A 12,952-nucleotide genomic window follows, 5' to 3' on the forward strand; every position below is an offset into this window, starting at 1 on the left:
AGTGGAGTTTGGTGTCATCTCTGCTGCTGCCCTATGCCATTTTAAATAGAAACCTACAAGCCTTGATGCATGTTTGTAGTTCCTCAGTGTTGCAAGCCTTGCAGTCCTTCTTAAAAATGCCATATGACCATAACAGTGGTAGCAGCAAATAGTCTGTGAATAATCAAATATGCAAAAGGCAAACCCACAAATATGGAGGACTAACTGTATAATCTTCATCTTTATTAAATTAAGCTTGTTCTTTAAAATGTTAACTCTCAGTATAAAAATGCTTCATATTTTTGTTTTTCAGGGAGAAAAGGGTGACCCTGGAGTACAAGGTGTCCCTGGTTTAAAGGTCAGACTTTAATTAAATATTATTTATACACTGAAATCATTCAAATAAGGGCTAATATTTTGTATTGGACAAACATTAAAAACCTAGATGGAATGTCTGATCATTTGAGGACACATTAGGAGCATATCAACTCCAGAAGTCCACGTTCCTTCAGGGGAAAGTGGTACAGATCCACATAATGGCTTTGGGTGGGGCCAGAGCATGAACAGATACCACAACCCATTTCCATGCTGTATTCTGAGATAAGCAGACTCCTCCTCCAGTGCACAGTGTGAAAAACAAAGTGACATGGTCATCAGGCAGGTCACTCTGCTTTCCTGATGTGCTCTGTAAAGGGAGCAGAGGTCTCTTTCTGAGTATGTGGTTGGAAAATGAAGTCTGCTTGCTTACTTCTTGGTCATTATCCCTTTTTCTTTAATGTCTCCCAAGAGAGATGGAGGCCATCACTAGGAGGTAGGAAATGTTACCATAGATACTGCTGAGTTATGTTGACTGTTTTCAGATGTCCTAGGCTGCCGTACTCTCTAGTTGACATTCTGTTGTTAGCTGTCCTCTTGATCCATATGTGTTGAGGAAACATGAGAAAGTGGTTTTTAGCAAGGGCCTATATGTTTACAACAAAGTCTGTTATTTCACAGTTTTAGATGAGATGATGGTGAACCTCACATAGAGAGATGATCTATAATGTAATTGATGAATGAGGACCAGTGGTCAATAAAGGTGTCCTTTTTTATTTCTCCTCTGTTTAGCCAAGCATGGGAAGTTAATTTCTTCTTCGTGGTCTCTGCGAATCACACAAATGGGTTATTTCTGCGCATGCGCAGCAAACTCGGAAACTTCTAGAATCTCTGGGCAGAAAGTCATGTAACCTTCTGCAGCCTCTTTGCAACTTTTTGGCGGTAGCCCCGCCCATCCCATATATAAAGCCCCTGGTGGCCCGCTCCTCTTCAGTTCCTTCATTCCGCCGCGCTAGTTTTCTGCTATGGAAGCCCTCCTAATTGGTAGATCCTCCACTAATTTCCATGCCTTGAACAACTCAGTTTCTAAGCTCAAGTGGCACCTAGCATTATAGAAATTAATTGCTTCAGTGGTAAATCTGTATTGCTCCATCAATGGTCAACAGAATTAATAACGTGTCTCAAAACAGTGTATCTTACTTTATCATTGACTAATCCAGGAAAGGATCTCATTTGAAAATGATATGACCTTAGAGCAATGAATCCACATACTTTCTGGAGACTCTTTGCTTCCACATCTTCACTAGCATCTCTCAGACAAAGCATTATTAATATGATGCAATTTAACACTATAAAGATGCCACCTGTGTACAGATGTTATAATACTTCTCTTAGGAAGGGCAAAAATTGAGCTGTATGGAGAAGTGACCAAATGCTGTGCCAAGCTTTATCTGAAACTTTTGTGTTAAGATTTGTCTCCCAAACTACTTTCAAACCTTTGTTTTGCCCAAATGCTTTCTCAGTTAACAGTTAATAGCGTGGGTGCACTGTATGCTTCTTCTTTAATCTATTCTCTCTAAAATATGTTCTTTTTGAATGGGCTTGCCCCTGTAGAACAAATATTAGATTCTAAAGAGTTCCATTTGTCTCTAGCCTTAAACACTGTTTTAGTTTATCACAGTATATAAAGTTAGGATCTTCAAGAAAGATGCATAAAGGCAATAATGAAGGGGACAACACATCTGAATGCTTTCACCAGATTTCTAATATTTGCTTGTAAAGGGATTCTGAATTTTTATTTGGGGCTTATGCCCTAATGTCAGCTAGACAGAAGCTTCTTCTATCAGTGAAGTTTTGCCCCAGGCTGTAAAATGTCTTAGGTGCATGCAATGTGTTAAAGGGGAAATGCGGACTCAGAGGAAGCTGATAAAACTTCAGCATGGAGTTGTGTCACAACAGTTCAAAACTACACAGTCATTGTAGATGCATGACAGGTAGAAGGGCATCCCAATAAAGGATCGTACTTGTATATATGGATGCCCGGAAATAAAGGACCTTGTCCACTATATATTGTTTTGCCCATTGTATAGAGAACCAAGGGAAAGTTTTGTGACACCCCTAACTAGAATTAGCCCTTGTCAGAGTCCACTAGAAATAGTTTCTCATCTCCTTGTAGACCATGACAAATATGTGACCTGGAGAGTAGCCTTGTATGCCCTAGTGGCCAAACAAATCAGGAAGAAATATATAGCCATAAACTGTAAAAGTGATGATGATTATCTGATAAATTTATAACACTATGAGTTAGGTGGATGTTGGTTGATGACAGAGCATTATGTTGAATTGTGTAAATGTTGCTGTCTCTTGTTTATAAATATTTTACTGCAACGAAGAGCTTCTGCAGACCGGTGGAAAGAGCCTGTGTGTGGGCAGAGTGGGGGCACGGTGACCACATGCCGGCCACAATGACTCTGCCCCCACTCCATCCCTAAACAGCAGGCAGCATCATGCCACATCTTAAGTTTCAATATCTGAGATGTCTAATTAGATTTTAGATTTGAACAAATGCATTGTAGAAAGTAATAGAAGTCTAGAACACCAGATGGACTTTTGAAGATTACAGATAGCATAACAAGTAAACAGTTTTAAAGAGTTTTATGAAAAACTGTTCAAAGCAATCATGATGTCAGTTCAGAACAGCTGTTACTCATAAACATGAACAGGAGATCTCTGTTAATTCGAAGGGAATTGTTATCTTATGGCAAGATTTGGAGAAGCACAGGATAGAATTATGATAATTAATTTAAAATCAAAGGAAACACAGATTAGATTAAGAGCTGTGCCAGAAGAGCTGACCGATTTAAAACAGGCATGTGAGATGGCTCTCACATCTTCAAGGATCCTGTCTACATCCTCAGGTTGCACAAACTAAAATTGAGGGGCAAAACAGACTGGTAGTAAGAGCCGGATTGGGGAGGTGGCATCTGAGCACAGCATTTAGATGCTGCCCACCCTGATGCTGCCCCCATGCCACCGGGAAGCCGCACAGCTGACCGCCCATGTGGGGGTTTCATGACATTTTAGTGGCGAAACTGAAAATCTGTGGTGGCAAGGGCACCATTTTTCCACCCCCAAAAGGATCAGCATTTTGCCACTTCTTTTTGGATTGGAATCAGGGGCATGGCGTGTGTTTGCCACAGCCCTGATCCGGTGCACAAAGGGGCGGTATACCACAGCCCCTTTAGGGCCATCTGTTTTGGCCCACATTCAATAACACTGGAGAAGCAGAGGCCAAGGTTGCATTCACCAGACCTGTATCAACCATAGCATCCAGGTCAGAGTGGATTTGAGCAATTTTATCCACAAAATGCTGTACAAACTCTTCACAACAGGCTGCCAAGTAGTTTGTATACTGCTGTTGCAGGACAGAATGCAAAAGACCTCATACCACTTGAAACAGCTCAACTGGACCACACTGTGAAGAAGGATTTCTTCAGTGCCACCATCAATATGTCATAGACTTTCCAGTGAACTCTAATCCATGTTCAGTCAGACTTGATCTGAGTCTTCTGCCATCATCGTTCTAGTCTCTGCCCCATTCATTTCATCACCATCAGTTCCCTGGTGAACCAGGGTGCTCACTTGGCTTCACTCTATAGGAGGAAACACTCAGGAGCATTGTATCCACTGCCCTGGCCATGTCCCTATTCCAGAGGTCACCAAAGGCTTCAACAGGATCCTTTGGATCCTGGGGTGGATCATTTTGATTGTCTCGCATCCCCACCCCTGCAGAGGCTCTGAGTTCCAGTAAACTCAGTGCAGAGTTGGTGATCTGTCCATGACAATAGATCAGGGGTCCTCAAACTCCGGCCCTCCAGATGTTTTGACTTCAGCTCCCAGAATCCCAGATCATTGGCCAAGGTGCCAGGGAGGGCATTATGAGGTAGAATGGAAATTTGCATGTGGGCGGTGATTGGCTGAGGCTTCTGGGAGATGAAGTCCAAAACATCTGGAGGGCTGGAGTTTGAGGACCCCTGCAATAGATCTACTGAAAGTTCTTCCACACTCAGATCACCACCATTCCGTCCCACACAGAAAACTAGCTTGTCCTGCAGCATGGGTAGCACCAAATACTACTTGGGACAGACCCATGGTTGTCATGGAAGACATGTAGTCCTGAGCTGTTCCTGACAGAGCAGTCTCTGCATGGATATTGAAGTCCCTCAGCCAACCAACTGAGGGGACTCCAACTCAGTCAGCTCAGGAAGGGAGAGTGTTGAGCAGCAGGGTAGGCAGTACAGCAACAGAATTCCTGTTCTATCCTGGCCACCCACTGTTAAATAGACACATTCATACTTCATAGGATGGGCCAGGGCCACCGGGGTGTGTGAGAGTTGCTCAAAGGGAGAATGAGACTTGGAGGCCATGATCCCTCCCCCTCCTCCCCCTCCTCTTCCCAAACTTTTTATGTGTAAAATTTACATATGCATTGAGTTAAATATTGAATTTACTTCAATAATTCTGTTCTAATTTGTACAATGTTATTTTCTTATAAAATGTTAAAGTATGGATATCTATGACTGTACAAATGACATTATGCACACAAAATAAAATATTTTATTCATATACCACTTTGAGGGGGTGCAACGTCACATATTGGGGGGGCTGAAGGGTAAAACGTTTGAGTACCACTGCCATAGACGGTTGCAACTCTACCTCCCTGCTCCCCTAGGACTCCATGTTCAGGATCAGTGAAGTGTCTGGAAACCATGACCTATGAGGAACGACTTATGGAGCTGGGATATTCAGCCTGGAGAAGAGAAGGTTAAGAGATGATATGAGAGCCCTGTTTAAATATTTGAAGGGATGTCATATTGAGGAGGGAGCAAGCTTGTTTTCTGCTGCTCCAGAGACTAGGACCTGGAACAATGGATGCAAGCTCCAGGAAAAGAGATTCCAGCTTAGCATTAGGAGGAACTTCCTGACTGTAAGGGCTGTTTGACAGTGGAACACACTCCCTCGGAGAGTGGTGGAGTCTCCTTCTTTGGAGGTCTTTAAGCAGAAGCTGGATGGCCATCTGTCGGGGATGCTTTGATTGAGATTTCCTGCATGGCAGCAGGTTTGACTGGCTGGCCCTTGTGGTCTCTTCCAACTCTATGATTCTATGATTTTATGATTCTGTGATTTTATGATCAGGTCCTAGATCAAAGAAATTCTTCCATTTACTGGCCTGGCATTAAACTTCAGTATTTTCAGCTGCGGGGGGGGGGGGGGGGTCTGTTGTCAAGTCTATCCAGACTATTCAGGCAAGAGCAGGTGATGCTGCTGTCTCATTTAAATTTATTTGCAGGCACAGCTATGGGTTATGTTGTAGTGGTTAAAGTACATCATATTGCCTTCAAGTTGTCTTCACCTTATGGTTACTGTAAGGTGAATGTACCACAGAGTTCTCTTGGCAAAATTTGTGTAGAGGGGGTTTGCCTTTGCTTTCATCTGAGGCTGAGGGAATGTAACTTGCCCAAGATCATCCAGTGGGTTTCCATGGCTGTGTGGAGATTTGAACCTGGTCTCCAGAGTCATAGTCTGGTGCTCAAACCATCCCACCATGCTGGCTTTCCATTACACATTTTGAAAATACTTAAATTACCCATTAAACATCTGGAGTTTAGCCAATATAAAAGCTAAAATGATGCTATTGTTAGTCACATTCTCTTAATTAGTGAAATGTTCTATGAAATAACAGCTTTTGCTTGCTGTAAATTAGAAAACAACAGAATGCAGAAATATACTTTCTTCTAAGCTCTAGCATCTCTCTCTATTTTTGAATCTCTGACAAGCTGCATGAGACAAATTCTGAAACACATGTTGTTTTGAAAATTGTCAGTACAATAACAGCTGATGAAAGCTGATTTGAAATGTTAAATGTCCTCTTCACATGTCATATTTCTTCTCTATGTACTCATTTAGCACTTTTGAGTTGTGTCCCATGATCCAGGTCAAGTTACAGAATGATTTGTGATCAAGCCATCTTTGTCATTGAAGTTTTTCACCTCTCTGGTGAGGCAGAGCAGGTGGATACATCACATGCAGCTTTCCGATGCCGGACTAGGCTTTCATCACTTACTTATGCTCCCTCACAGTCAAGAAGCACTTGAGCATCAGGAAGTAGTTGGAGAGTAGAGAAGTATTATTGGCAAGCTTTCTGATCTTTGCAGTGCAAAAGGGAGAGTAGTTTCCTTACTCTGCATCTAGCTTAAATGACATTCTGCCAAGCCAGATAAGTCATTTCAAAAGTTGTGAATGTAGAAAGGAAGATTCCTTTTCTATGAGATAACCTTTTAAACTTGAGGTGTTGCTTGGCCTATCAACAATGTAGGCTCTTGGCAGACCACATAGAATCATAGAGCCGGAAGAGACCTCAAGGGCCATCCAGTCCAACCCCCTGCCATTAAAGCACTCATCACTCATGAATAGCTTGGTGGCAACAGATCACCATCCAGTCTTTGTTTAAAAAGCTCCAAAGGAGGAGACTCCACTACACATCAGGGAGTGTGTCATACACACACACACACACACACACACACACACACACACACACACACAAAAAACGGGGGGTAGATAAAGTTATTCTAAAGTGATAGGCAACATTATTTGGCCCAGAGCAACCACTTTTATTTCAGATATGCTGGGAATGGGCACGGATACACAATGGCTACACTGATAAAATAGCCTCTGTGACTTCTCTGGTTGGAGATAAGGGAGAAAAATATTGCTTGGAAAATTCCCAAATTATGCAAAAATGGCAGCCACATCCTTGATATGGAAACACTCCGACCCTCCATTAAGCCCATGTTGTATAAGCTGCCCTTTAGATTGTTTCCAGTCATTGTCTAATAGGGGAAAATTATAGCATGAAGCAAACACATTCATTTCCTCTGACCTCACTGTTTTGTCTGATAGCCTGGTACTCCTGGGCAGCATCTCAGCCAATCTCACTGCAGTCTCCACTCATTATCCACCTTGCCCCCACCAACCAACCGCCTGCCTCAGAGTCACTGACAGCATTCCATTTGTGTGCTTTGAGAAGCTTGCCTTCTCACAATACAGGGAAACCTGTCAGCAGGCAATGGAGGGCAAGGAGAGACATACAGAGAATAGTCAGCAATTGAATAGTTAGTTCCTTCAGCTGGAAGCAATAGCAATAGTAAGCCAGTTGCCCCTAACAAGTTGAGTATTCATTTTACCAACCTACAAAAGGATGGAAGTCTGAATCAACCTTGGAGCCCTGGGATCAAACTCACAACCTTGTGGCTATAGTGCCAGCATTTAATCATTGCACTGCTCCAGAGTAGGTCTCTCTAAGGGAGGGAGAGAAAAAGAGGGAGTGGTGCCACCTTACAGTTCTATCAAAGCTCATGCTTCAGTGTTGCAGTTATGTCTTTTTGTTCTTTGGGCAATCCTCCACCTATCCAGGTTTGGCAGGAACAATTCCAATTAATTATCTTGTCATACCACTTTTTAGTTGCTGTCTCAGTTTCTGTATCCTCCTCCCCTCCCTTTATGTTCTGTGTACATGCAAAGTGAGTTCAAAATGCAAACGTAGTTTGCAATCAATTCAGTGAGGGGGGAGAGTCAATGTGCGGGCAGAATCTTACCCTTTCCAGAAGGTTCAGGCAAAAGCAAACTGCTTCTAGCTTGTATGTTCTTCCTTATTAATAATTTTTGCCAACCTAACCACACTAATGTTGCTTGTCCATGTGTGTCCCAGTTTCCATCTGTGAAATGTTGAAGGGCATGGTGATACAGGGGCCACCCATAACAATGTATGTTACTGCACTTAATTCAAAATATGGAAACATTGATGAGCTGAGGTTTAAACAAAGATGCTGTAGCTTTTAGATCATGCTCGAATCTGCCACATCACTCATGAATAGATTGGTGACAAGTTATCTTAACCATATTTCTTGCAGCAAACTTTATATGTCATTTTCACAGACGATGAAGACCTTTAAACTTAAATGTAATATGTGTTTCTCCCTGGCTGCATCCGTGCTGCCCGTGGAGTGTAGAAGGATCCCCTGATCACATAGTGTGGGTCCTTGGAGGCAACCACCATGTGAGTGGGGTGTCCTTCTGCCCTATCTTCTCATGAGTTGCACAGCATCTGTAACATGGAGGAGAAAGAGCTGCAGACTACAGAGTGGAAGACAAACAGATGTGTTGCAAACTATAGACTAACTGATATGGGAAGAGAGGGTGTGGCTGAACAGAATTTGCATACATGCTATGCTTTAACTCTTAAACATGCGCACTAATAACTCATAAGTATAGGCATGCTAATGTTGCTACCTCTAACAGAGAGGTATTATTGCAGGAAAAGCTAAAGGTCACCAAATAAGACGCATGGAGGTTCTCAAAAATGGCAGGATGGGGCTTGGGACACTATGGCAACAGGAGTTTCTTTGAATATTGATTTTATAGAGGTGAAAAATAGTCAATATTGGGTATATTTACCTTTTTAGGATGTACCCACAAACCTTGCTTCCTAGTTAGTCATGGGTATTAGGAAACCCACAGATGGTATAGGCATCAGGTCTGTTCTACAGGTTTGGTCTGAATTCACAGAGACTCCTGAGCTTTTTTATTTTAAGTTGCAAAAGTAGAATTTTGCATGTAGAGTGTTAAAATAAATCTGAGGACAATGTTGTTAATATCTGGGTTTTTGTTTGTTCGTTTGTTGTTTGACTAGGGAGAACAAGGTCCAGAAGGAAGGCCAGGATTTCCTGGTGTTGCTGGCCGCCCTGGCGATGAAGTACGTCTGCAAAGGCATTCATTCTTTATACATCATTTAAAACTGTAGCACTGTTGCAATTTAGCTCGGGAATAGGGGTGGAACTGGGTACAGGCATTTCAGTGAGGGATGGACAGCAAAATTCAAAGGGAGAATGTTGAGTATATCCATTGTTACATTTTACAACACATATAGATACTGGTGTTTCTGGAGAATAAAGATTTAGTGTGAAAAGTGAAGGATTTCAATATGGGCAGTCTATGTTAATCTTGATATGTTTCCTGAAATCAGTGTGTTCCTTTCCTGCAATTAATGCTGGCTTTCAATTCAGGGTCCCAAAGGAGATAAAGGTGACCCAGGTCCCCAGGTAAGAAGTAATGTAAAGACATTTATTATCACTGAATATTCATTTGGATCTCAGTAATACAGAAACAGCCATTTCAAGAATAAAAATGTTCTTCTGTTGCAATAGGGTGAAACTGGACAAGATGGTGCTAGTGTTGTGGGCCCACCAGGGCCACCTGGACCACCAGGTCCTGTTATAGCTGTTCCAGGGGTAAGTATCTTTTAGCTAGTGCTAAGGATATATTGGCCTGTTACAGACTGCCAAAATAAAGCTGCTTTGGGTCTCTTTGGAGGTATGCTGTTTAAATGATGCATGCATCCTAAGAATCCGGAAGCTGCACCAAAACTGCACTCCAGTGCTTAGGAATGGAGTGTGGCTTTGGTGCGACCTCCGGACTCTTAGGACCCATGCGTCATTTAAATAGCATACCTCCAAAGAGACCCGAAGCAGCTTTATTCTGGCAGTCTGTAACAGGCCATTGTTATTTTGCTGCACCATTTGTTACCTTTTGTAACTTTGTGTGAGAGCTGCTGATATTGTTGTCCAGCTGGGAAATCTGGGTCAAATAAAAGTCCAAATAGGCAGTTTCCACTTTAAGATACTTGTCAGGTCTGCTCCACACCAGATATTATTGTTGTTGTAGTAGTTGTTATTTCTTACCCACTTCTCTCCATGCATCGAGGAAGGGGACAGCAACAAATTAACATATAACATACAACACATAACATCGTGGAGTCGAAGGCTTTCATGGCCGGCATCCATAGTTTTTTGTGAGTTTTTTAGGCTATGTGGCCAGCATCTGTGGCTAGCATCTTCAGAGAATGATCACCAATTAGCAGACATTAATCCTCTTTTGCATTAGCCTCCCAGCAACTGAACAATATACATGCAAATCACTCCTGCATTCCCAGGCTCAGACAGTATATATATATACCCAACTTTTCCAGGCAAGCATTCTCTGAATATGCCAGCCAAAGATGCTGGCAAAACGTCAAGAAGAAAATCTTCTAGAACATGGCCACAAATCCCGAAAAACCCACAAAAAATAACACGTAAGATCAATTAAAAACACTCATCAGTTAAAAGCTCACATCAGTTTAAAAGAACAAATAAAACCAGTATTTAAAAAACCAAATTAAAACAATCAATCCATAGTTTAAAATTCACAGTTTAGATTATTTTTAAATAATAATTATTTTTAAATAATAATTTGTTTATTTAGATTATTTTTAAACTGTGAATTTTAAACTATGGATTGATTGTTTTAATTTGGTTTAATAGGCCTGCTGGAAGAGATTGTTCTTTAATTCTGTTTTAAATTCAGACAGCATATTCAGCTGTCAAATCTCCTCCAGCAGGTTGTTCCACAGTCTAGGGATTATTTAAATAATCTAGTCTAGAGAAAATATAGGGGCGAAACAGACTTCCCTTTTGATGCCGCATGCTCTGAAGCTGCCCAGAAGCTGGTGTCACACTGTCTGCTGGCCCACATGTGGGCTGGCATCCGGGCGCTCTGGTGGCATAGCATTTACACATCGCACACTTCAGGAGAGTCATAAAGCTGCAGTGAGGTGGGAAAAGCTGGCTTTTTGCCAACTCAAAAAGAAGCGGCAATTTGCCACTCCCTTTTGGGCCAGCAAAAAGCTGGATTGGGGCCGTGGAGGATCCAGAAGCACGCCCAGGCTATGAATACAGTGTAACTCCATCCAAGATGGTTGACACACCTCCAAACCTAGATTAGGAACCTTGACAGTAAGCACCTCCATCCTGCCCCATGCCTCTAATGATCTCTCCCAGCGGTTTCATGTAGATTTTGAATAGCATTGAGGATAGAATGACATTTTGTGGTATGTGATATAACAGTGTAGCTAAGGGTCTTATTAGGGGAATTTATTATTATTGTTATTAGCTCAATGATGCGAGAGGGGGCTTACTACGACAGCCCTGTGAGGTTGTCTCCCCTTATGTATATGGAGAAAACCAGGGAAACCAGGGAATCCAAGAAATGGAGCAAAGCAGACTGTTCTAATTAATGTTCAATTTATTAATAAGGGACAAACACACACAATTTACTAACACGCACTCACTCATACAAGGCTCAGGAAAATCAGAGGTTAGCGTGGAATAGAATTCTAGGCGTCACTAAGGTGATACTTACCAGAGTATAGACTCACCTCCGGGAATTGGATGGGAAGAATGGCCATGGGACAAGTCCGTTCCGCAACGTGGGTTTGAACAGAATTGCTGGTGTCCAACTCAAAGGTTTGAATGACGTGGAACAGAGAGACCTCTCAGATGGCAGACACAACTTGTAAAAGTCTGGGTCTTTTACAGGGGCAAAGGTGTTTAATTACTGGGCTAACACCTGGATGACTGGGTTTGATTGTCTTAGTGGTCTTAATCTACTGACAACAGACTTGGTGAGGGGGTAAGCAACTCTGGGAAGGCAAACATTGCAGCTCCTGATTGCATGGGCAAAATGATAATCTCATCTGCAATGCCCTAGACTATCTGGAGTGACAAAATTACTGAAGATGACTTCACCTTTAGGTGTGGTGTATACATGTCTTTTCGCTTAGCTCTTCATACCGGACAGGCAGCCAGGGTTCATCTAGGGGTCATATGGGATATCATTTATACCAAATTTTCATAAAGAGCAGTGTTGGTAACAACAGCTCCTTTTTTGAGGAGCAGCTATACCCAAGCATCACCATCTGGAACCTGCCTGAGATATAGGCCTGGAAGCACTGATGCACAATGCCCCCAATTTCTAAATCCCCCAGGTGTTCCAGAAGGATACCATGGTCAATTGTATCAAATGTGGCTGAGAAGTTCAAAAGCACCAGCAGGGACACTCTCCTCCTGTCAATTCCCAGACAAAGATCATCTTTCCAAACAGCTAACAGCAGCTGGCTTAGGGACGTGTTGGCACCTATGATTGCTGTGAGGGGGGAGAAGAGTAGAGGAGTAGAATCACCACCCACTTGCAACACGTGACTGTGTGGGAAGCAGACCTGACCTTGAAGGGTCCTACCACACCAATGAAGTTATGGAGTAGCAGCACCATTGAGGGCATATTGACAGACTTTGCCCATCATGAAAACAGTAACGCACAACAATAATGCACAACAGTAATGAACTGAATGCAAGGTAGCAGCAGGACAAACAGGACATTGTATGACAAGTACTGGCCAAAATGATTTTTATCTTGTTAAAATTCCACTTTTTACCCTCATGATAATCTCCATTGTTTGCTTCTAAGAATCCATCTACCATTCTCTGATTTAGATATAGTGAGTAGGAATAGTCATGCTGCCTGGGCAGTTCTAGAAATATCTGAGGATTGTATTACAACAATGAATCAGCGACAGTTTACTTTTTCTATATCCTTACTTTTTCAGTCTTTCATCAATGCTTCAGATGTAAATTTCAACTTTTCTGAAATCAAAGGACTTTTTGGGCTTCCAGTGAGTATCTCTTAAATAAAATCATATTTTGGTTTACTTATCTCTCTGATGCCT

The 12,952-nt window shown here is 42.2% G+C and overlaps 1 protein-coding gene across 1 annotated transcript in view; it reads left to right on the plus strand.

Annotated features, from left to right (window-relative positions):
* Positions 1-12,952, plus strand: part of COL15A1 (collagen type XV alpha 1 chain) — a 111,560-nt gene that overhangs the window by 46,145 nt on the left and 52,463 nt on the right. The window contains exons 16-20 of the mRNA XM_089532277.1: positions 293-337; positions 9,044-9,106; positions 9,417-9,452; positions 9,558-9,641; positions 12,833-12,898. Coding sequence (XP_089388403.1) covers positions 293-337; positions 9,044-9,106; positions 9,417-9,452; positions 9,558-9,641; positions 12,833-12,898 — 294 coding nt within the window. The remainder of the gene's footprint in view (positions 1-292; positions 338-9,043; positions 9,107-9,416; positions 9,453-9,557; positions 9,642-12,832; positions 12,899-12,952) is intronic.

The sequence above is a fragment of the Sceloporus occidentalis genome, unplaced genomic scaffold, assembly GCF_023333645.1.
Source record: "Sceloporus occidentalis isolate IW3139 unplaced genomic scaffold, rSceOcc1.0.p SCAF_7, whole genome shotgun sequence".
NCBI lineage: Eukaryota > Metazoa > Chordata > Lepidosauria > Squamata > Phrynosomatidae > Sceloporus > Sceloporus occidentalis.